Source organism: Tursiops truncatus, chromosome 1 (assembly GCF_011762595.2).
Source record: "Tursiops truncatus isolate mTurTru1 chromosome 1, mTurTru1.mat.Y, whole genome shotgun sequence".
Taxonomy (NCBI): Eukaryota; Metazoa; Chordata; class Mammalia; order Artiodactyla; family Delphinidae; genus Tursiops; species Tursiops truncatus.
The window spans coordinates 67,156,700-67,182,467 of record NC_047034.1 but is presented as its reverse complement, the minus strand read 5'-3'; the positions used below and the strand labels follow the sequence as shown (position 1 = coordinate 67,182,467).

At 35.9% G+C, this 25,768-nt stretch overlaps 1 protein-coding gene across 6 annotated transcripts in view; it reads left to right on the top strand.

Moving 5' to 3' along the window:
• ATF6 (activating transcription factor 6) overlaps window positions 1-25,768 on the top strand; it is a 220,152-nt gene that overhangs the window by 90,597 nt on the left and 103,787 nt on the right. For 5 of the 6 annotated variants that reach the window (XM_033855948.2, XM_033855941.2, XM_073805161.1 and 2 more), the window contains 2 exons: window positions 209-276; window positions 7,279-7,393. In XM_033855948.2, the coding sequence (XP_033711839.1) occupies window positions 209-276; window positions 7,279-7,393 (183 nt within the window). The remainder of the gene's footprint in view (window positions 1-208; window positions 277-7,278; window positions 7,394-25,768) is intronic. The other variant, XM_073805156.1, reaches the window with a different exon arrangement.

Here is a 25,768-nt window from a genome sequence, read left to right as displayed (position 1 = left end):
CCCATGCATCACAACGAAGAGTAGCCCCCGCTCGCTGCAACTAGAGAAAGCCTGTGTACAGCAACGAAGACCCAAAGCAGCCAAAAAAAAAAAACCAAACAAACTTTATGAATACTTTAATGAAGTTTAGTAAATGTAGAATGAGTCAGTATAGGAAGCTTTTCATATGATTACATTATGTGACATCTAACCATTTTTTATCTTTCAGGGTGCTCTGGAACAGGGCTCAAATTCTCAGCTCATGGCTGTCCAATACACAGAAACCACTAGTATCAGGTAAGAAAGTGTGGAAGCTCTTGGCTAAGGAATTTTATTATTTTATTTATTCATTCATTCATTCATTCACTCACTCACTCACTCACTCACTCACCTGCTCCGGGTCTTAGTTGTGGCATATGGGATCTTCGTTGTAGCATGTGGGATGTAGTTCCCTGACCAGGGATCAAACCCAGGCCCCCTGCATTGGGAGCTTGGAGTCTTAACCACTGGACCACCAGGGGGGTCCCAGGAATTTTAAATACCTAGGATTTCAGTAAGGTTGAAATACACACTTCTCTTCCATCTTAAACTTGTTCTCATCATTATCTTGTAGAAATAGGTAATTCAGATATATATAGAAACTAACAGTTCTCTGTAACCAGAATATTTCATTCATTTACTATGTGTATATTTAAAAATATATTCATATTATTTCTTCATTAGTTAAAAATGTTTTTAATCTCTGTACCTTCCTCTCAAGTTTGCTGTGAACCTGAAACTGTTATTTAAAAAATAATCTTTAAAAAATGTTTTAAAGTGAATTATAGTTGACCTTCCTTATTCATATATTCCGTATTTATGAATCCGCTTACTTGCAAAAATTTATTTCTACCCCCAAAATCAATACTGAAAGTGCTGTCATGGTCATTTGCATTCCCAAAAGTTTAACAAAGCAATACTTCGCCTTCCTGTTTCAGCTCTCGTACTGTAAACAGTTGTCCTTTTTGAGGTCTATTTAGTGCCATATTTTTCACATTTTATGATTTTTGCTTGTGAATTCTTCCTGTAAAATGGCCCCCAAGCATAGTACTGAAGTGCTGCCTAGTGTTCATAAGCTTGAGAAAGCTGTATTGTGCCATGTGGAGAAAATACACACGTTAGAAAGCTTCATTCATGCATGAGATATACTGCTATTGACTGTGAGTTCAGTGTTAATGAGTGAACAGAATTTGTTAAAGAAGGTGTCTTTAAATAGAAACACATAAAACAGGGTTATATATTGATCAGTTGATAAAAATGCTGTAACTGAGAGAGCCTCATCCACCAGAGGGCAGACAGCAGAAGCAAGAAGAACTACAGTCCTGCAGCCTGTGGAACAAAAACGATATTCATAGAAAGATAGACAAGATGAAAAGGCAGAGGGCTATGTACCAGATGAAGGAACAAGATAAAACCCCAGAAAAATAACTAAATGAAGTGGAGATAGACAACCTTTCAGAAAAAGAATTCAGAATAATGATAGTGAAGATGATCCAGGACCTCAGAAAAAGAATGGAGGCAAAGATCAAGAAGGTGCAAGAAATGTTTAACAAAGACCCAGAAGACCCAAACAAACAGAGGTGAACAATACAATAACTGAAATGAAAACTACACTAGAAGAAATCAATAGCAGAATAACTGAGGCAGAAGAATGGATAAGTGACCTGGAAGACAGAATGGTAGAATTCACTGCCATGGAAGAGAATAAAGAAAGAAGGATGAAAAGGAATGAAGACAGCCTCAGAGACCTCTGGGATAACATTAAATGCAACAACATTCGCATTATAGGGGTCCCAGAAGGAGAAGAGAGAGAGAAAGGGCCCGAGAAAATATTTGAAGAGATTATAGTCGAAAACTTCCCTAACATGGGAAAGGAAATAGCCACTCAAGTCCAGGAAGCATAGCGAGTCCCATACAGGATAAACCCAAGAAGAAACAAGCTGAGACACATAGTAATCAAATTGGCAAAAATTAAAGACAAAGAAAAATTATTGAAAGCAGCAAGAGAAAAATGACAAATAACATACAAGGGAACTCCCATAAGGTTAACAACTGATTTCTCAGCAGAAACTCTACAAGCCATAAAGGAGTGGGAAGGGAGTGGCATGATATACTTACAGTGATGAAAGAGAAGAACCTACAACCAAGATTACTCTGCCCGGCAAGGATCTCATTCAGAATTGATGGAGAAATAAAAAGCTTTACAGACAAGCAAAAGCTAAGAGAATTCAGCACCACCAAACCAGCTCTACAACAAATGCTAAAGGAACTTCTCTAAGTGGGAAACACAAGAGAAGAAAAGGAACTACAAAAGCAACCCCAAACAATTAAAAAAATGGTCATAGGAACATACATATTGATAATTACCTTAAAAGTGAATGGATTAAATGCTCCAACCAAAAGACACAGGCTTGCTGAATGGATACAAAAACAAGACCCATATATATGCTGTCTACAAGAGACACATTTCAGACCTAGGGACACATACAGACTGAAAGTGAGGGGATGGAAAAAGATATTCCATGCAAATGGAAATCAAAAGAAAGCTGGAGTAGCAATACTCCTATCGGATAAAATAGACTTTAAAATAAAGAATGTTAAAAGAGACAAGGAACAACACTACATAATGATCAAGGGATCAATCCAAGAAGAAGGTATAACAATTGTAAATACACATGCACCCAACATAGGAGCACCTCAATACATAAGGCAACTGCTAACAGCTATAAAAGAGGAAATCGACAGTAATATACTAATAGTGGGGGACCTTAACACCTCACTTACACCAATGGACAGATCATCTAAACAGAAAATTAATAAGGAAACAGAAGCTTTAAATGACACAGTAGACCAGATAGATTTAATTGGCATTTATAGGACATTCCATCCAAAAACAGCAGATTACACTTTCTTCTCAAGGGCACACGGGACATACACCAGGATAGGTCACATCTTGGGTCACAAATCAAGCCTCAGTAAATTTAAGAAAACTGAAATCGTATCAAGCATCTTTTCTGACCACAACGCCATGAGATGAGAAATGAATTACGGGGGAAAAAACGTAAAAAATACAAACACGTGGAGGCTAAACAATACATTACTAAATAACCAAGAGATCACTGAAGAAATCAAAGAGGAAATCAAAAAATACCTAGACACAAATGATAATGAAAACACGACGATCCAAAACCTATGGGATGCAGCAAAAGCACTTCTAAGATGGAAGTTCATATATACAAGCCTACCTCAAGAAACAAGAAACATCTCAAATAAACAATCTAACCTTACACCTAAAGGAACTAGAGAAAGAAGAACAAACAAAACCCAAAGTTAGCAGAAGGAAAGAAATCATAAAGATCAGAGCAGGAATAAATGAAATAGAAACAAAGAAACAAAAGCTAAGATCAATAAAACTAAAAGCTGGTTCTTTGAGAAGATAAACAAAATTGATAAACCATTAGCCAGACTCATCAAGAAAAAGAGGGAGAGGACTCAAATCAATAAAATTAGAAATGAAAAAGGAAAAGTTACCAGGGACACCGTAGAAATACAAAGCATCCTAAGAGACTACTACAAGCAACTCTGTGCCAATAAAATGGACAACCTGGAAGAAATGGACAAATTCTTCGAAAGGTATAACCTTCCAAGACTGAACCAGGAAGAAATAGAAAATGTGAACAGACCAATCACAAGTAATGAAATTGAAACTGTGATTAAAAGTCTTCCAACAAACAAAAGTCCAGGACCAGATGGCTTCACCGGAGAATTCTATCAAACATTTAGAGAAGAGCTAACACCCATCCTTCTCAAACTCTTCCAAAAAATTGCAGAGGAAGGAACACTTTCAAACACATTCTATGAGGTAACCATCACCCTGATACCAAAACCAGACAAAGATACTACAAAAAAAAAAAGAAAATTACAGACCAATATCACTGATGAATATAGATGTAAAAATCCTCAACAAAATTCTAGTAAACAGAATCCAACAACACATTAAAAGGATCATATACCATGATCAAGTGGGATTTATCCCAGGGATGCAGGGATTCTTCAATATATGCAAATCAATCAATGTGATACACCATATTAACAAATTGAAGAATAAAAACCATATGATCATCTCAATACATGCAGACAAAGCTTTTGACAAAATTCGACACAAATTGGAAAAGAAGGAGTAAAACTGTCACTGTTTGCAGATGACATGATACTATACATAGAGAATCCTAAAGATGCCCCCAGAAACCTACTAGAGCTAATCAATGAATTTGGTAAAGTTGCAGAATACAAAATTAATGCACAGAAATCTCTTGCATTCCTATACACTAAAGATGAAAAATCTGAAAGAGAAGTTAAGGAAACATTCTCATTTACCATTGCAGCAAAAAGAATAAAATACTTAGGAATAAACCTACCTAGGGAGACAAAAGACCTGTATGCAGAAAACTATGACACTGATAAAAGAAATTAAAGGTGATACCAAAAGATGGAGAGATATACCATGTTCTTGGATGGAAGAATCAACATTGTGAAAATGACTGTACTACTCAAAGCAAGCTACAGATTCAGTGCAATCCTTATCAAATTACCAGTGGCATTTTTTACAGAACTAGAACAAAAAATCTTAAAATTTGTATGGAGACCTGAAAGACCCTGAAGAGCAAAAGCAATCTTGAGGGAAAAAAACAGAGATGGAGGAATCAGACTCCCTGACTTCAGACTATACTACAAAGCTACAGTAATCAACACAATATGGTATTGGCACAAAAAAAGAAACATAGATCAATGGAACAGCATAGAAAGCCTGGAGATAAACTCACGCACCTATGGTCAACTAATCTATGACAAAGGAGGCAAAGATATACAATGGAGAAAAGACAGTCTCTTCAATAAGTGGTGCTGGGAAAACTGGACAGCTACATGTAAAAGAATGAAATTAGAACACTCCCTAAAACCATACACAAAAATAAACTCAAAATGGATTAGAGACCTAAGTGTAAGACTGGATACTATAAAATTGTTAGAGGAAAGCATAGGAAGAACACTCTTTGACAGAAATCACAGCAAGATCTTTTTTGATCCACGTCCTAGTGTAATGGAAATGAAAACAAAAATAAATGGGACCTAAGGAAACGTGAAAGCTTTTGCATAGCAAAGGAAACCATAAACAAGACAAAAAGACAACCCTCAGAATGGGAGAAAATATTTTCAAACGAATCAACAGACCCAGGATTAATCTCCAAAATATATAAACAGCTCATGCAGCTCAATATTAAAAAAACAAACAACCGAAATCAAAAATGGGCAGAAGACCTAAATAGACATTTCTCCAAAGAAGACATACAGATGGCCAAGAAGCACATGAAAAGCTGCTCGACATCAGTAATTATTAGAGGAATGCAAATTAGAACTACAATGAGGTATCACCTCACACCAGTTAGAATGGGCATCACCAGAAAATCTATAAACAACAAATGCTGGAGAGGGTGTGGAGAAAAAGGAGCCCTCTTGTACTGTTGGTGGGAATGTAAATTGATAACAGCCACTATGGAGAACAGTATGAAGGTTCCTTCAGAAACTAAAAATTGAATTACCATATGACCCAGCAATCCCAGTACTGGGCATATACCCAGAGAAATCCATAATGCAAAAAGACACATGCACCCCAATGTTCATTGCAGCACTATTTACAATAGCCAGGTCATGGAAGCAACCTAAATGCCCATCGACAGACAAATGGATAGAGAAGTTTGGTACATATATACAATGGAATATTACTCAGCCATAAAAAGGAATGAAACTGGGCCATTTGTTGAGACGTGGATGGCTCTAGAGACTGTCATACAGAGTGAAGTAAGTCAGAAAGAGTAAAACAAATATTGTATATTATCGCATATATGTGGAGCCAGAAAAATGGTACAGATGAACCAGTTTGCAGGGCAGAAATTGAAACACAGATGTAGAGAACAAACGTATGGACACCAAGGGGGGAAGCGGCAGGGCGGTGGTGGTGGTGGTGGGGTGAATTGGGCGATTGGGATTGACATTTATACACTGATGTGTATAAAATTGATGACTAATAAGAACCTGTTGTATAAAAAAATAAATTTTAAAAATTCAGGGAAAAAAATGCTGTAACTAAGCCTTCACAGGAACCTAACCTGTATTTCCCTTAGGAGAATGGTTCAGTGTTTGCTAATTCAGTGTTTGCACTGACTTTATAGGACTATAACTACCATAAATAATAAGAATTGACTGTATATTCAAAGTATTACAGTCAGAGATGGCCTCTTGAGCACGTGAAATTATTTCAAAGGAAGTTCTTATGACTCAGTTATAATTTCCTTTTAGGTCAATCTTGCCCTCCTCTTAAGTTAATAAAAGTTTGATTGAAGGCATAAAAGAATATGATTTTTCTTTTTGAAGAAAAATGAAGTCTTTTTTTTTTAACTCTAACTTTTGGGTGTTGGCTTATTGTGCTAAACAATAAAAGACCCTGAAAATATTATTAAGAACTATATGAATATCATCTGAGTGTATCTTTTGGGATAAGATGTGCTCTGAGGTATTATAATTTTAGTTATAATTTTACCAAGGCACTGACTTGGTACTTTTAATATCTATGGCTAGCAGTTGTTGAGTGACTCCCATGGAAGAGGACCCATGCTTGGTACTAACATCTCTGACCCCAGTAACAGTCCTGAAAGGTTTATGTGGTTACCCTCATTTTATTGATGAGGAAACTGAGGTTCCTCAGAGATTGATTTCCCCAAGAATATCCAGTTGAGAGGCGGAGCAGGAATTCAGAGCCAGGTGTATTTGTTTCCAAATCCTAAGTGCTTTTCACCTTTCACACAGCCTCATAGACAAGTGCACCTTCACACATTTGACAGAACGGTGAAAGATAACTTTTCCTCAGACTTAATTTATGTTACCAAAATTTTAAAATCATGCAAACCAATGCAGAAATCTATTTTCTGGTACTTCTATTTTTTTTTTTACATGCTTTGCAATGCACTTGACTGGTACATTTTAGAGCCTTGATACAGAAATGAGAGTTTTGGCTTTAGTGAGTTGGATCTTACAAATATCCTGACCTTGAGCTTTTCAAAATGTTACTATAAAAATTGCTGCCAAAATACTACTAATATTTTGGTTGAGAGAGATTCTTACAATTCAGAATGGGAAGCGTTTTTGAGAGGATAGAAATTTATTCGTTAAAGAACACTTTGCCACTTTGCCATTTTCTTACTTCAGCAGGAACTCAGGGAGTGAGCTACAGGTGTATTATGCTTCACCCAGAAGTTATCAAGACTTTTTTGAAGCCATCCACAGAAGGGGAGACACGTTTTATGTTGTGTCGTTTCGAAGGGTAAGTTCACTTTGAAAGAATAAAAGAAATAGTTTTGAATACCTGCTATATATGAGGCACTGAGCTGAATGCTGTGGAAGATAAAAAGATATGAGAGATAGGAAGCAATATAAAATAAATTGTATGAGTGGAACAGCCTAAGTGCTATAACACAAGCTTGATTTTGAGCTGTTCAGCGTTATGAAGTGGAAACATGGAGTTGATGCCAGGCAATATTTAGAAAATATAAGCTGCTTATTGATTTTTATTCTTTGTTTGTTTATAACCAACATATTATTTGTTTGTCTATAACCAGTGGAGAGGTATAAACATAAAAATGTCTTTTTAGGCTCTATTCCTGAGACTTTCTATCCCTCTTTTCTCTGTACTTCATCAAGCATTTACTCTTGCTAGTGAAGAATGTGTAAGATAATCAGTTAGCTTATATAAAAGTAAATGTTTATACGAGCACTTTATGTTACAAATGTGAGACTAAATGGGGAAAAAATGCAAAGCTTACTTTCATTCCATCTGCTTTTCCTCTAAAATGAAAATACATTCTGCATAGAGTTGCCATATGAATATCTCGGTTACAGTGCTGTATGTTAAACCAGTAACACATGAATGAATTAGAATTCCTTGGTAGTTTGTATCCTAGGCTTTTCTTTTTCTTTGTCTTTTTTTTTTAAAGGATGTAGAGAGTGTATGATAGAAATAAGCATATGCTAACAATAAACGATTCATTCTCTGATTATTGTCACCACTCACTGTCACTGAAATTCTCAGTTAACTCAATGCTTTTCCTAAGGTATAAATATCTAGCAGCTCAGAATTTTGGACCAGAGAACTTTGACACTTGAAGATTAGGGAAACCAAACATTTCATGTGTTTTTAGTTATTAATCAAATATGTTAGGAGATTTGGAACACTATAGTGATGGTATCTCATGATTTCTGCCTTTTCTCAAAAATTTCCTGTGTTCAGCCTATTCTCTCAGACATAGCTGGTATATTTCTATACTGTGCCAGCCTCCAAGTTCATTTTCAGCAGCAAGGGGGCAGCTGAGAACAGGGTTTCAGCAAGGCTCCAACTGTATTGGCTGACCAGAGCTTAGTATTAGCTTTGGGTTGACACAATCATGTTTAAAGTTGGCAGGGGTTGCGGGGTGGGAGTAAACTTTTTTTTTTTTTTTTGCGGTACGTGGGCCTCTCACTGTTGTGGCCTCTCCTGTTGTGGAGCACAGGCTCCGGACACGCAGGCTCAGCGGCCATGGCTCACGGGCCCAGCCGCTCCGCGGCATGTGGGATCCTCCTGGACTGGGGCACGAACCCACGTCCCCTGCATCGGCAGGCAGACTCTCAACCACTGCGCCACCAGAGAAGCCCAGGAGTAAACTTTTTAAGATGGGATCCAGCACTACGAAGAAGAGACTTGATACATGTTAAAATGAATGTGTTGAAGTATATGTTATGGAAGTTACCACAAAAGAATATTTTTAACACTGAAATAGCTGAATACATTTTCTTAGGTTTGGGATAATTTCTCTATTATTTGATGAAAACAGAACAGTATATATTAAAAGTAGCAATTGTCAAGCCACAGATTGACCTTACGACTAGTAACATTTTTCTAGGGAAGAGAACAAGTATTTGTTATGAAGAAAATTATCCTAGCCTTAAAGGGACTGTATTTTTACAAAGGAAGATGAATGGTGTCCTTTGTTTTGTTTTGTTTTTTGCGGTACGCAGACCTCTCGCTGCTGTGGCCTTTCCTGCTGCGGAGCACAGGCTCCAGACGTGCAGGCCCAGCGGCCACGGCTCACGGGCCCAGCCGCTCCGCGGCATGTGGGATCCTCCTGGACCGGGGCATGAACCCGCGTCCCCTGCATCGGCAGGCGGACTCCCAACCACTGCGCCACCAGGGAAGCCTGAATGGTGTTCTTTTTTTAAAATAAATGCATTACGTTTCTTGCATTTGTAAAAGCTACTTCTCATTAGTTTGCTGTGAAAAGTGCTACTAGAAAATTATTTATCACCCTCCCTCCAATCCTCTGATGTTGTAGAAAAAACATTCTCATGTTTAAGAAAACTGTTAGGACTCTCTTTCACATTCTGTTTGAGTTTTTCATTTCCTAATTACTGATTTATCATATCTTAGTGTTTTATATCAAGGTAAAGTGAGGATAAGCATGAACTTAACTAGATAACAGTAGTTAGAGAGAGACAGCATCCTTTTTCACTTTTTCTTTCTTTATTTTGTTTTAACAGTTGGGATAAGGAAGTTAATTTTATCATCATGACTATAAATAGTGTCATTGGACAGGAATTTGATTCTTAAATCCTGGATTGTTCTTTTTGTTCTTGCTAAAGTGAAAATGAAAGACATAATGATCTCATGCTTAGTTTTTTTTTTCATTTTTCCATATAAAATATTCTAACAGTTTCATCAAAAAGGCAAGTGGCATCATTTCTTGTGTAGAAAGATGTAGACTTTTTCTTTCATTTAGGCTCTTAATTTCATTGACAGAAATTATTGTAATTGATACTGTGCGATTACATTAGAAATTAAGAAATATAGGGATTCTCATGCCTCAAGGTTTTGCTTAGTATAAACCAGACTTAACAGAGCCAATAAGCAAACCATGTGGTTTTATTGTATAATTGGACATGTGTTTAAAAGAATATTTTAATATCTAAAAAAGTAGATGTAGCTATTGACTGTTTAGTATACCATTATTTAATAAAGCAACTCTTATGCTTCATAGCTTGGAACATACACTTGCCCTCATGGAAAATTGAAATAGTGGCTTGTTGTCACTCCTGATTCAGCAGCAGCTCCAGTAATTCCATTTTAGTCTTTTTCACACATTGCTCATTCAGACTCCCTAAGCAGAAAGAGGATCTGATTATATATATAGTTGGGTAGAATTGCTGTGATAACCCTGGCTCATGATCCGTGGTCCATTCTTTTGTGACCAGGGAAATAGTGTTGATTTCATTAAATGTATTCTTTTGCTTTGTAAGCCAGCAACTATGCAAAAGGAACAGCCTGGGCCACTCTTCTGAGAAAATGATTGTGGTGGGCCCTTAGAGCTTCATAAACTGTTTATTATGCTACACAACACCTGCTTTAAAAAAAAAAAGTTCTTTCTTGTATTGGTCCCTAGTTGTTTGATCTAAAAGGCTTGTCTTCTCATCTGTATCATAAGCCTCTGAAAGGCAGGAAGTGTCACGTGCTTTTTTATTACCACTCCTGACACTCAGCACAATGCTAGCCACTCAGTGCTTATTAAACAGAACAATTTTAGGTATGGTTCACTAAGAGATGTCACAGTGATGGAAGTTCATTGTTTTCCATAATCATTTAAAGGGTATATTTACATGTTTTGCTTGGAGAAATTTAAATCTGTTTCACTGATCTAAGAAGTAACATAAACAGTGAAGTCCAGCAGAAAATTCAGTTAGAGATGACCTGTCTTTTCTTTATTTATGGTTGTACTAGCCAGAGATGCATCAGCTTTGTGCTTGTTTCTGAATCTAAGCTTTAGAGCTAAAAAAAATCACCTTGGTGAAATGTTCGACTGTGAAATGTTTAATAGTCAATAGGGAGAACTTTGAGGTACTTGCATCCTCATTTTTTTAATATTTGGCAGAGTCATTTGGGAGTGGATTGTTGTTAGACCTCACTGCTTTCTTTTGTGGAGAAGGGATGGTGTCTAGTATCTCTACAGATTCAAGCAGCATGAGCCAGAAACTTGAAACTTTGGACAAAGAATAGGAAAGATGCTAATTAATGCAGAAAGGTTGACTGGTGATGTTATTGGTTCAAAAGGTTTGCCAAAGGTTTATTCCCATGGAAGGCCATAATAGAGAGTTTCACAGAATGGCAATGATATTTTATAAATTAATGCCTAGATTAATACCTAATACATGCTTGGAAGAATGGCATATTTTCTTAATGTATATTATTTATTTCTTAGAAAGTTTTGTTTAGTATATATAACTTTATATAAAATCTTCAGAGGCAAGAAGAATTTCCTTAGAAATCAAAGGAAATTAGTCTACAAAGTCTACTTCAAAAGGATACAGCTTCTGTTGTTTTGGAACTTCACAACTTGAGTGTGCACATGGATCTTGGAGTTTGGCCATTTTCTTATCTCTGCTTTCATGGCCTTTTAGCCAGATTCTTTCTCTGGCTGGGAAAAAAAAAATGTGACTAAATGAGTTTGGAAAGATACTTGCATTAAAAAGAAGTCTTATCTTAGAAGAGACTTTTTCAAAAACTTCTTTTAGAGGGCTTTTTCTAAATAATTGTTAGCTTACTTTGAGATTTACTCTTATCCAGGTCTTAGGCACATTGTAAAAAATAGAACAGAGTTGTCTGAGGATCCACTTAACCTGAATTTACTTAATGATTACATCAGTAACATTATATATCCATTTTCTCTTTCATTTATATACAAATACGGATACCTTTAATGTATACGGCCATTATAGTTTACAAACCCCTTTCACATATATCATCTTGTTAGTTCCTTACATATAATAAAGTAAGTATTCCTAGTCCTGTTTTACAGATGGAAAAATTGAGGCACAGAGAGGTTAAGTAGCTTCTCTAAGGACACAAAAATGGTAAGCAGTAGAACTAGGGCAATAATTGAAGTGTTCAAATTTAATACAATGATTTTTTTTCCTTTACATTCTGGTGCTGCATTTTATTTTTTTTATTTTTTTATTTTTATTTTTTTTGCGGTACGCAGGCCTCTCAGTGTTGTGGCCTCTCCCGTTGCGGAGCACAGGTTCCAGACGCGCAGGCTCAGCGGCCATGGCTCACGGGCCCAGCCGCTCCGCGGCATGTGGGATCTTCCCGGACCAGAGCACAAACCCGTGTCCCCTGCATCAGCAGGCGGACTTTCAACCACTGCGCCACCAGGGAAGCCCTGGTGCTGCATTTTAGATTGCTGAATATTTAAATAGCAAAATTACTGTATTCCTCCAAAACCAACCATGTTTTGTTGCCATATCTGCTGGACACTTTTGCTGGAGTTATTGCATCACAATTAAAATTTTTTGTTTGTTAATTACCTGATTGTAGATTAAGTGCTTTATTAGGTTACACTTTGATAATAGTAAAGAATAACTTAATGGTCTGAAAGGTTATAGTATAGCTTCAGATTTCAAACCAAGAGAATAGAATAAATAGGCTTTGAGAGTTTCTGGTTTCTTTTTAAAACATTTGAGGAAAAAAAATCTTTGCTGTGTCTTAAAAAGGAAGTACTTTAGCCAAAATAGACAGTATTTTAATGATTGGTACTCTAGAACTTCTCATAGAGAAGAGTGGTTTTTGTGCATGTGTAAATGCATTTTATTATGCATTCTGTATATGGCATGCCGGATTCTTGAGATCAGAAACTTTTGATCTCAAGCTCCTTGTTAAATATGAGTTACTGTTGTGTGGTTTTAGGGGATTTAGTCATTTGTTCCTTGGCTCTGTAACAGATTCCTAGCTAACGTTAAAAAAAAAAAAACAACCTGTTATTTGGATTTTTCAATTGCATACTGTAATATAACTTGTTTTGTGTTTGAAAAATGATTGTTCAACAGTCTCTGTAACTAGACTTGTAAGTAGAATAGCCATGGGCACAAAGAATTTATAACTCATGAATAATTTGAAGTCTTCAAAATTCTCAGGATAGTGGGCAAGTCCATCTGAGTCAGGATAATTTTCCAACTGTTCGTTATTCTTGTGCTCTATTTGGTAGTCTTTATTTTATAATGTGTTTTTCATATGCATTTGTTCAGGCTCCTTTTTTAGCTGGCATGCTTTCTCTGGGCAGGGATAAAGTCTATTCCTTCTGTTTTGTCTTTCTACAAGGTCTGTTGCAATGTACTGCAGACTGTGCAGAGCACGTCCTAAATAAATGTTAGGACTCAAACTGCTGTTTATTTGTGCCTTTTTACCTTATCTTTTATGTCCTGCTGTTCAAAAGATTAGTAGAGATGGGGTTTGCAGAGACAAAGAAGGAAATTTTTCTCAATGAATGTTTAAAATTACTTTTGTATATTGAATAACCATGAAAAAGTTTAAAATATATAGTCTACTTTGATGTGGACAAACTTTTAGCTACAGAATAGAATGACTTCTAAAGAAAGACATCTAAAGTTACCCTGATTCTTCAGGTAGGATTTAATAATTGATAAAGTTTTGATAGTTTCCTTCTCATAAAATTTCAGATTTTTCATAATGAGGGAAGAAAACATTTCCTGAAAGCAAAACTGCATTCTAAGAAAAGATATTTCTTCACATTATGAATATGTGAGGAAAAATGTTTTTTAAATAATTCATAGATACAGGCCTTAGTGACTTGCATTTTAGCCCCAATTCTGTCACTTACTATTTGACTTTGGACAAATAGCTTGTCTCTCCTATCTTCAGTTTCCTGATCTGTAAAATGATAAAGTTAGAGCAGATTTGCATTTTCCTTTTTGCTCTAGAAATTTATAGTATTCTTCTAACTCTGTGTGTGTGTGTGTGTGTGTGTGTGTGTGTGTGTGTGTGTAGGTATATGTGTGTATATGTGTTGCTGTGTGTGAACACTGTCCTCTTAGAAATCTATAGTATTGTGTTAAAACTCTTTAAAGTTACTAGAGTGACTCTCAGTCAGTTGGAGTTAGAACATTTTAAGGGTTTTGAAAAACAACCATAACAAAACCAAAATGTTGAGTTACAAGGTAGACCTATAAATTAATGAGTTTGATTTTTTAATAGATGGTGGTCTTGTAATTTATTTAATAATGATCTTTATAGCGCTTATAATATGCCAGTCTTTAATCCTGAGGTAGGTATGATTATTGTCCTCATTTTACAGATGAGGAGCCTAAGGCACAGAGAGGTTAATTAATTTGTCCAATGTGACATAGTTTGGAAGTGACTGAGCCAGAATTTAACTGAGAGTCTGGCTCCAGAGTCTGTGTTTCTGGCCACTTCCCTGTATTGCCTTTCTAGCACTTTTATGTCCAAATGCTGCCTTATCCTTCAGAATATTCAACTTGGAATTTAATTCCACTGATCTGTCTGTTCAAAACATCGTTTGAGTTGCTTTAGGTTCATTTCCACAGAGGGCAAGACCAAAGATAAAGCCCTGTGGAAAGAAACCCAAGAACCATGCTACGTAGAGTAATAGTGTAGGAGAAATAAGAGCTACCAGGGAAACACAGAGGAAATGATTAGAGATATAGAAGGAGAACTGCAATAGTACTACAGATGAAAGTGGAAAAAAATCAACTTAGTTTTATTTTAAAACATGGAGGTCAAGGAAGAAGAGTTCATAAAGGAGGTGGTCAGCAGTATTGGGTGTCACAGAGCTCGCTGAGAATGAGAAATGAGAAAAGCCCATTTGGCCTATATAAACATGGAAATCGTTGGTGACTTGAGATTACAGTTATGGTAGAGTACTCAGAACAGAATCCAGATTAGAGGCTAAGAGAGATTGTGAAGGAAATAAAGTGGTGGGCTTGGTAAATTTGGCATTGAAGGGAAGGGGAAATAGCCTGGAGACAGGTAAAGGGAAGAGAACTAAGGTGTTTGTGTTTGTGCGTGTATGCGTGTGTTTAAGGATAGGAGGGCTATGAAGGTAAAGTATAAAGTAAAGAGAGACTATTGTGGTTAATTTATATACATATAAATGTAAGAATGGAGTGCATATTTTATTTTTGACAGATGTTTTAAAGGAAAATAAACATGTCAATGTTTGTTCCTCACCTGTATTAATGTTTTTCTATTTAAATCAGAACATGGAGAAAGTTGAAGAAAAATTTTTGTTTATTTGCAGTAGGACTATAAAAAATAAAAGAGAATGTGGAATTAAAACCAGATTTCTAACAAAATCATATTTAAAGTATTCCTTGGGACATCAAAAGTCTTCTAAATCTTAAATAAGGAGCTGACTTTTAATAATGGTAAAATATTTTTAAAATATAAAATTTGATAGAACTATTTCTAATTTAATTAATACCTAGATGGTCTTGGAGTTTTTCCTCATATAAAGTAAGAAAACTAGCAAAATAGACTGTTAAATCATTTTATGTTTAAACAAAATTTGATGCAAGCTTTTTGATAATGTCACAAAACTTAAATATGGAGGAAGCAATTACTATAGTTAGGAAAAGTTGATGATTTATCATCTGACTCAGGTGTAAGATCTGAAATGCTTGTGTCCTCCCCTCCCCCATATGTAGTGATTTCTTATTCTGGACTCTGATTTGTTTAACTTTGACCCCATCAGCAAATCTGAACACTGACACTTAGTTGGTTTTTCTTGAAAGATCCTAAGGCTCTAATAGGTGTGTGGCATTTATTTCAAGGCATTGATGCTAATCTAGAGTCTGTTATGGATGGGCTTTGAGGAATTTTTTGATTCCTAGTATAGTAATCTCACTGGAAGCCAGCAGGATGGACGATTAGCTGAGACCAGGAGTGTGGTATATGTCTAACTAAATAATTATGCAACTGTTTGCTTAATGTCTGTTTCCCTGGCCCGGCCTTAAGCACCCTGAGGGCAAGAACCGTCTCTGTCTTAGTTATCATGCTATCCCTAGTATCCAGCATAGTACCAGGCACATAGCAGGTATTCAGTAAATATTGAATGAATGAATGAACAAACTGGATACCAAATCCATCAGTTTGACATGCCATATTCTAAATTAGTTTATACCATTACTATAATGTGATAGACAATTTGTGACAGACCAGCTTCTTAACTACTTTTTTCAGGGCCATCTACGTCTCATGGTAAATCTAGAAATCAGTCTTTGAAAATTAGTAAATTTAAGTGCATTTTGTACAGCACAAGGAATATAACCAATATTTTATAATAACTTTAAATGGAATATAATGTACACTTGAAACTAATATAACATTGTAAATCAACTATTCTTCAATTAAAAAAATAAATGCATTTTAAGAAGTTTAGGTACCATGTTGCATGAGGGAACTATATACCCAGTAAGATCTTCTCTGGGTTTCAGAGTTGAAACACTGAGCCTGGTAGTACATGGATAGAGAAGATTTTTTTCAATTAGGGTGTTAAACAGACTGTGGTGCCATTTTAAGCACTGGAATTAATAAGCCGCAGACTGAATAAACTCCGTATGTATAGAGACCCATGTATAATGTGTGTCTTTGGTGTCCTAGAAGGATGGGACGATATTAGCATTTTTATCTCCTGCACAGTGTTTAATTTGAATATGTAAGGTGTTCAAGAAAAGCTTGTCTAACGAATCTCCCATAACCTATATTTCAAATAATTTAGAGTCATCTATGTCTGATTATAATACACCTAGAAATAAATCTTAAAACTAAAATATATCATACAGAATAAAAGGCCTCTGTTATTCAGTTTAAGTTTTATAGCTATTTTTCTTCTTGTTCCATTTGTTATTGAATAGAAATTCAATAAGTTTTATTCTGTTAAGTATGAATCTGCCTTGGGAGGGGATGTCAGATGTTTAATTTGAAGTTCTTTAAAGAGACTGGTTGCTTTCTTCCTCTTAAATGTGCTTTGAATTAGTAGCTTTCAGATATCTATTCGGGTGGAGGTACAAGCATTATAAAGAGAATGATATATAATCAAAAAATAATTTTTCCTTGGCTTTGGAATGAAAAAATATCCAACGCAGAGTTTTGCAGTCAGACATTTATCTGATCAGATATTTTTCCACTCATCTTCTATATAATTGACTCTGATCTCCAGGCTTCTATTTTGCCTAAAAAATCAGGCTTCAGACTCAACTGAGTAATAAGAAAGTGGAGGTCCTTAGACTGATGTAGAACAGTGGTTCTCAAACTTTTTGGTTTCAGAACTCCTTATATTTTCCAAAACACTTCAAAGAAATATTAGTGAGAAGAGTGGCATGGTTTTATATTTTTATGAATCTCTTTAATATCTGGCTTAGTAGAAGCCAGCTGGATTCTTATATGTACTTCTGCATTAATGATTTCCTTTTAGTTGAAATATATGAAGAAAATCTGACCTCACACAGATAATTTAGTTGGATAAGGAAGGAATATTTTTTTTTTTTTTTTTTTTTTTTTTTTTTTTGGGGTACGTGGGCCTCTCACTGTTGTGGCCTCTCCCGTTGTGGAGCACAGGCTCCAGACGCGCAGGCTCAGCGGCCGTGGCTCACGGGCCCAGCCGCTCCGCGGCATGTGGGATCTTCCCGGACCGGGGCACTAACCCGTGTCCCCTGCATCGGCAGGCGGACTCTCAACCACTGCGCCACCAGGGAAGCCCAGAAAGGAATATTTATAAAGCCTTTTCAGATAATTGTGGGTATTCTTCTTTGATGCTACACCAAAATTCAACGAGAGATAGTTTCTTAAAGGGTAGTTGCAGTGTAGAAGCCAAATCTGAGAACTTTTAGCACTCTGATGCATTAAAATCTATTGGTCATATGTATAGCTGATTCACTTTGTTATAAAGCAGAAACTAACACACCATTGTAAAACAATTATACTCCAATAAAGATGTTAAAAAAAATCTGTTGGTTTATCTTGCACTTTGAGTGGATCTCTTCCCCATGCATAATTTTGTAACATCACACTTTGGTCAGATGGAAAAAATTGGCTCACTGAGACATGGAGATCTTCCAAATGTTGACGTGGCTTATATACAATATTTTAAAAATCACATTGTTTAATACCACCACAAGTCTTATCTGAAAAGTCTTTAATATTAGGAAGCTGTTAAGTTCATGGTAGCAGATGCAGGTTTTTCAGAATTCTTGTTTTTGTCTGAAGACTCTAATTTTATCACTGTTGAAAAGATTGTCAGTTGTTTTCCTTCAAGTGGCAGCTTCCTTTAATTCATTTGTCTGTCAAATACCTAAGTCAAAATAACTATAATTTGTCTATCTGACATTCTTTAAAGTAAAACTGGTGTTACATTAAAAAGTAGCTAGGGAGTTCCCCGGTGGTCTAGTGGTTAGGATTCCAGGCTTTCACTGCCAGCCCAGGTTCTTTCCCTCGTTGGGGAACTGAGATCCTGCAAGCTGCACAGCACGGCCAAAAAACAAAACAAAACAAAAAACTTTGGGATCCAGCAGAAGTGTATTTCCTATTTTGTCACAGAATATTAAAAAGAAGTCTACTCAAGGGTCAAGATTTAATGAAATTAATAATTTTTTTTCCTTAAACTGACTTTGTGTGTGTGTGTGTGTGTGTGTGTGTGTGTGTGTGTGTGTGTGATTGTGTGTGTGTATCTGAACATGAGGTGATGAATAATACAGTGAACTCTAATACAGTTTGGTACTACTGTCTTGATTCAGGCTAAGGTATCAGAATTGATTTTGTACCGTCAGTGTAAATATCAACACAGTTGTTCTAGGATAAGTGATGAGATTCAAAAACATTATTCAACACTGAATATTTTAGTACTGCTTGTGTTTGTTGCCAAACATTCCCATATAAGATCTTCGTTCCTGATTACTTGGTGCTCATAATGAATATAAACAAAACATCCAGTCTGTAGGTACTTTCATTTATAAAACAAAAGCACAATTCTGTAGTGGAAATATTAATTCAGTCTTCATATTTGCAGCTAATCTTTAATTTAATGGGTTATTATATGATTAGAAAGTAGCAGTGCCATGATTTCTTTTACTGACTTTTCATCCAGCAGGCACTGAGCAAGGCCAACTATCCAAGACTTTATTAGTCTCTCATGTAAATGTACTTCTTCAGCATTTACCATGTAAGATATTTTAGCGGTCTTTAAATTCTACATGATTGGTCTCAGAATAACACTGGAACTTAACTGACACCCTAATACTATTTGAAATGTTTTGTTGCATAAGAGACAATAAGATAGATTACTGACACCTATAATGCAAGAGAAAGATAGCTTTCAGCATATGATCATTTCTTATTAACAGTTCAACCAGTTTCTTGGTAGATTCTGCCTTTCCATGAGTCACAGAATTCTCTAGTACATTAGTTTTATCTTTTTCAGCATCTGAGTTGTAGACAGTATGGCTGAGGGTTAAGGAAGCAAATCTTTTGGTTTTCTATTCAAGTATAGTTGATTCACAATATTATGTTGGTTTCAGATGTATAGCATAGTGATTCAGTATTTTTGCAGATTGTACTCCATTATAGGTTATTATGAAACAATGGCTGTAATTTCCTCTGCTATATAGTATATCCTTGTTGCTTATCTATTTTATACATAGTAGTTTATCTGTGTTAATCCCATACCCCTAATTTGTCCCTCCCCTCTTCCTTTTCCCCTTTGGTAGCCACAAGTTTGTCTTCTTTATCTGTGAATCTGTTTCTGTTTTGTGTATACATTCACTAGTATTATTTTTTAGATTCCACATATTTGTGATATCATACAGTATTTGTCTTTCTCTGTCTGACTTATTTCACTAAGCATAATATTCTCTAAGTCCATCCACTTTGCTACAGATGGTAGTATTTCATTTTTTATGGCTGAGTAATATTCCACTGTTTGTATGTTTGTGTGTGTGTGTGTGTATTTATCTCATATCTTATTTATTCAGTCATCTGTTGATGGGTACTTGGGTTGCTTCCATGTCTTGGCTATTGTAAATAGTGCTGCTGTGAACATTGGGGGTGCATATATCTTTTCGAATTAGTGTTTTTGTTTTTTCCAGATATATACCCAGGAGTGGAATTGCTGGATCATATAGTAGTTCTATTTTTAGTTTTTTCAGGAACCCCCATACTGTTTTCTATAGTGGCTGCACCGATTTACATTCCCAACAGTGTACAGGGTTCCCTTGTCTTCACATCCTCTACAACAATTTGTTATTTGTAGACTTTTTTTTAAGATAGCCTTTCTGACAGGTGTGAGGTTATATCTCATTGCTGTTTTGATTTGCATTTCTCTAATAATTAATGATGTTGAGCATCTTTTCATGTGCCTCTTGGCCATCTGTATGTCTATTTTGGAAAAATGTCTATTCAGGTCTTCTGCCCATTTTTTGATTGGATTGTTTTGTTTGTGGGTTTTTTTTTTTCTGATATTGAGTTGTATGAGTTGTTTGTATATTTTGCATATTAACACCTTGTCAGTCGCATTGTTGGCAAGTATTTTCTCCCATTCTGTAGGCTGTCTTTTCATTTTGTCAGTGGTTTCCTTTGATGTGCAAAAGCTTTTAAATTTAATTAGGTACCATTTGTTTATTTTTGCTTTTATTTCTTTTGCCTTAGGAGTCTGATCCAAGAAAATATTGCTACGATTTATGTCAAAGAGTGTTTCATCTATGTTTTCTTCTAGGAGTTTTATGGTTTCTAGTCTTACATTTAGGTCTTTAAACCATTTTGAGTTTATTTTTGTGTGTGATATGAAGGAATGTCCTAATCTCATTGCTTCACATGTGGCTGACCAGTTTTCCCAGCACCACTTGTTGAAGAGATTCTCTTTTCTCCACAGTATATTCTTGCCTCCTTTGCCATAGATTCATTGACCATAGGTGTGGGTTTATTTCTGGGCTCTCTATTGTGGTCCATTGATCTATGAGTCTGTTTTTGTGATAGTATCATGCTGTTTTGATTACTGTAGCTTTGTAATATAGCCTGAAGTTTGGGACGGTTATACCTCCAGCTTTGTTCCTTTTTCCTCAAGATTGCTCTGGCAATTTGGGGTCCTCTGTGATTCCATATAAATTTTGGGATTATTTATTCTAGTTCTGTGAAGAATGTCCTGGATATTTTGATAGGAATTGCATTAAATCTGTAGATTGCTTTGGGTAGTATGGCCATTTTAACAATATAAATTAATGCAAGAACATGAACTACCTTTCTACTTCTTTGTATTATCTTCAAATTCCTTCATCAGTGTTTGTTTGGTTTTTTAGTATTTATTTATTTGGCTGTGCCAGGTCTTAGTTACGGCATGCGGGATCTTCATTGCCACGTGCAGGATCTTCAATTGTGGCATGTGGCATCTTTTAGTTGAGGCATGTGGGATCTAGTTCTCTAACCAGGGATCAAACCCGGGCCTGCTGCATTGGGAGTGTGGAGTCTTAGCCACTGGACCACCAGAGAAGTCCTCATCAGTGTTTTATAGTTTTCAGAGTATAGGGCTTTCACCTCTTTGCTTAAATTTATTCTTAGGTATTTTATTCTTTTGATGCGATTTTATTTTTACTTTCTCTTTCTGATACTTTATCATTAGTGTACAGAAACACAACAAATTTCTGTATATTAATTGTGTGTCCTGCAACCTTGCTGAACTCATTTATTAATTCTAATAAGTTTTGGAGTGGATTCTTTAGGGTTCTCTTAATAAAGTATTGTGTCGCCTGCGAATAGTTTTACCTCTTCTCTTCCAATTTGGATACCTTTTATTTCTTTTTCTTGTATGATTGCTGTGACAAGGACTTCCAACCCTATGTTAAGTAGAAGTGGTGAGAGTGGACATCCTTGTCTTGTTCCTGCCCTCCTGCAGTGGAAGAACAGAGTCCTAACCACTGAACCACCAGGGAATTCCTGGCTTTCAGCTTTTTACAATTGAGTGTGATATTGGCTGTTGGTTTGTCATAAATGCCCTTTATTATGTTGAGATGTATTCCTTCTATACCTACTTTGTGGAGAGTTTTTATCATTAATGGATGCTGAATTTTCTCAAAAAAATGCATCTGTTGAGATGATCATGTGAATTTTCTTCCTTTTGTTAATGTGGTGTAACACACTGATTGATTTGTGAATGTTGAACCATCCTTGTGACCCTGGAATGAATCCCACTTGATCTTGGTGTCTGATCTTTTAAATGTATTTTTGGATTTGTTTTGTTAATATTTTGTTGAGGATTTTTGCATCTATATTCATCAAAGAGATATTGGCCTATAATTTTCTTTTTTTATACTGTCTTTGTCTTGTTTTGGTATCAGGGTAATGGTGGCCTCATAGAATAAAGTGTTATTTGAGGTATTGTAAGAAAACCGATGTGGCAGAAGACTATTTTTTTTAAGTTATTTATTTATTTACTTATTTTTTTAACATCTTTATTGGAGTATAATTGCTTTACAATGGTGTGTTAGTTTCTGCTTTATAACAAAGTGAATCAGCTATTTGTATACATATATCCCCATATCTCTTCCCTCTTGCATCTCCCTCCCTCCCACCCTCCCTATTCCACCCCTCTAGGTGGTCACAAAGCACTGAGGTGATCTCCCTGTGCTATGCAGCTGCTTCCCACTAGCTATCTATTTTACATTTGGTAGTGTATATATGTCCATGCCACTCTCTCACTTTGTCCCAGCTTACCCTTCCCCCTCCCTGTGTCCTCAAGTCCATTCTCTAGTAGGTCTGCATCTTTATTCCCATCCTGCCCCTAGGTTCTTCATGACCTGTTTTGTTTTTTTTTTTAGATTCCATATATATGTGTTAGCATACGGTATTTGTTTTTCTCTTTCTGACCTACTTCACTCTGATTGACAGACTCTAGGTCCATCCACTTCACTACAAATAACTCAATTTCATTTCTTTTTATGGATGAGTAATATTCCATTGTATATATGTGCCACATCTTCTTTATCCATTCATCTGTCGATGGACACTTAGGTTGCTTCCATGACCTGGCTTTTGTAAATAGAGCTGCAATGAACATTGTGGTACATGACTCTATTTGAATTATGGTTTTCTCAGGGTATATGCCCAGTAGTGGGATTGCTGGGTCATATGGTAATTCTATTTTTAGTTTTTTAAGGAACCTCCATACTGTTCTCCATAGTGGCTGTATCAATTTACATTCCCACCAACAGTGCAACAGGGTTCCCTTTTCTCCACACCCTCTCCAGCATTTATTGTTTGTAGATTTTTTGATGATGGCCATTATGACTGGTGTGAGATAATATCTCATTGTAGTTTTGATTTGCATTTCTCTAATGATTAATGATGTTGAGCATTCTTTCATGTGTTTGTTGGCAATCTGTATATCTTCTTTGGAGAAATGTCTGTTTAGGTCTTCTGCCCATTTTTGCATTGGGCTGTTTGTTTTTCTCATATTGACCTGCATGAGCTGCTTGTAAATTGTGGTGATTAATCCTTTGTCAGTTGCTTCATTTGCAAATATTTTCTCCTATTCTGAGGGTTGTCTTTTGGTCTTGTTTATGGTTTCCTTTGTTGTGCAAAAGCTTTGAAGTTTCATTAGGTCCCATTTGTTTATTTTTGTTTTTATTTCAATTTTCCTAGGAGGTGGGTCAAAAAGGATCTTGCTGTGATTTATGTCATAGAGTGTTCTGCCTGTGTTTTCCTCTAAGAGTTTGATAGTGTCTGGCCTTACATTTAGGTGTTTAATCCATTTTGAGTTTATTTTTGTGTATGGTGTTAGGCAGTGTTCTAATTTCATTCTTTTACATGTAGCTGTCAAGTTTTCCCAGCAGCACTTATTGAAGAGACTGTCTTTTCTCCATTGTATATTCTTGCCTCCTTTATAAAAAATAAGGTGACCATATGTGCGTGGGTTTATCTATGGGCTTTCTATCCTGTTCCATTGATCTATATTTCTGTTTTTGTGCCAGTACCATACTGTCTTGATTAGTGTAGCTTTGTAGTATAGTCTGAAGTCTGGGAGCCTGATTCCTCCACTTCTGTTTATCTTTCTCAAGATTGCTTTGGCTATTCAGGGTCTTTTGTGTCTCCATACAAATTGTGAAATTTTTTGTTATAGTTCTGTGAAAAATGCCATTGGTAGTTTGATAGGGATTGCATTGAATCTGTAGATTGCTTTGGGTACTATAGTCATTTTTACAATGTTGATTCTTCGAATCCAAGAACATGGTCTGTCTCTCCAACTGTTTGTATCATCTTTAATTTCTTTCATCAGTGTCTTATATAGTTTTCTGCATACAGGTATTTTGTCTCCTTAGGTAGGTTTATTCCTAGGTATTTTATTCTTTTTGTTGCAGTGGTAAATGGAAGTGTTTCCTTAATTTTACTTTCAGATTTTTCATCATTAGTGTATAGGAATACAAGAGATTTCTGTGCATTAATTTTGTATCCTGCTGCTTTACCAAATTCATTGATTAGCTCTAGTAGTTTTCTGGTAACATCTTTAGGATTCTCTATATATAGTATCATGTCATCTGCAAACAGTGACAGCTTTACTTATTCTTTTCCAATTTGGATTACTTTTATTTCTTTTTCTTCTCTGATTGCTATGGCTAAAACTTCCAAAGCTATGTTGAATAGTAGTGGTGAGAGTGGACAACCTTATCTTATTCCCGATCTTAGTGGAAATGGTTTCAGTTTTTCACCATTGAGGATGATGTTGGCTGTGGGTTTGTCATATATGGCCTTTATTATGTTGAGGTAAGTTCCCTCTATGCCTACTTTCTGTACAGTTTTTATCATAAATGGGTATTGAATTTTGTTGAAAGCTTTTTTTTGCATGTATTGAGATGATCATATGGTTTTTCTCCTTCAATTTGTTAATATGGTGTATCACATTGATTGATTTGCATATATTAAAGAATCCTTGCATTCCTGGGATAAACCCTACTTGTTCATGGTGTATGATCCTTTTAATGTGCTGTTGGATTCTCTTTGCTAGTATTTTGATGAGGATTTTTGCATCTATGTTCATCAGTGATATTGGCCTGTAGTCTTCTTTTTTTGTGACATCTTTGTCTGGTTTTGGTATCAGGGTGATGGTGACCTCGTAGAATGAGTTTGGGAGTGTTCCTCCCTCTGCTATATTTTGGAAGAGTTTGAGAAGGATAGGTGTTAGCTCTTCTCTAAATGTTTGGTAGAATTCTCCTGTGAAGCCATCTGGTCCTGGACTTACGTTTGTTGGAAGATTTTTAATCCCAGTTTCAACTTAAGTGCTTGTGATTGGTCTGTTTATATTTTCTGTTTCTTCCTGGTTCAGTCTCAGAAGGTGTGGTTTTCTAAAAATTTGTCCATTTCTTCCAGGTTGTCCATTTTATTGGCATAGAGTTGCTTGTAGTAATCTCTCATGATCCTTTGTATTTCTGCAGTGTCAGTTGTTACTTCTCCTTTTTCATTTCTAATTCTATTGATTTGAGTCTTCTCCCTTTTTTTCTTGATGAGTCTGGCTAATGGTTTATCAATTTTGTTTATCTTCTCAAAGAACCAGCTTTTAGTTTTATTGATCTTTGGTGTTGTTTGCTTCATTTCTTTTTCATTTATTTCTTATCTGATCTTTATGATTTCTTTCCTTCTGCTGACTTTGAGGGTTTTTTGTTCTTCTTTCTCTAATTGCTTTATGTGTAAGGTTAGGTTTTTTATTTGAGATGTTTCTTGTTTCTTCACGTAGGATTGTATTGCTATAAACTTCCATCTTAGAATTGCTTTTGCTGTATCCCATAGGTTTTGGGTCATTGTGTTTTCACTGTGATGTGTTTCTAGGTA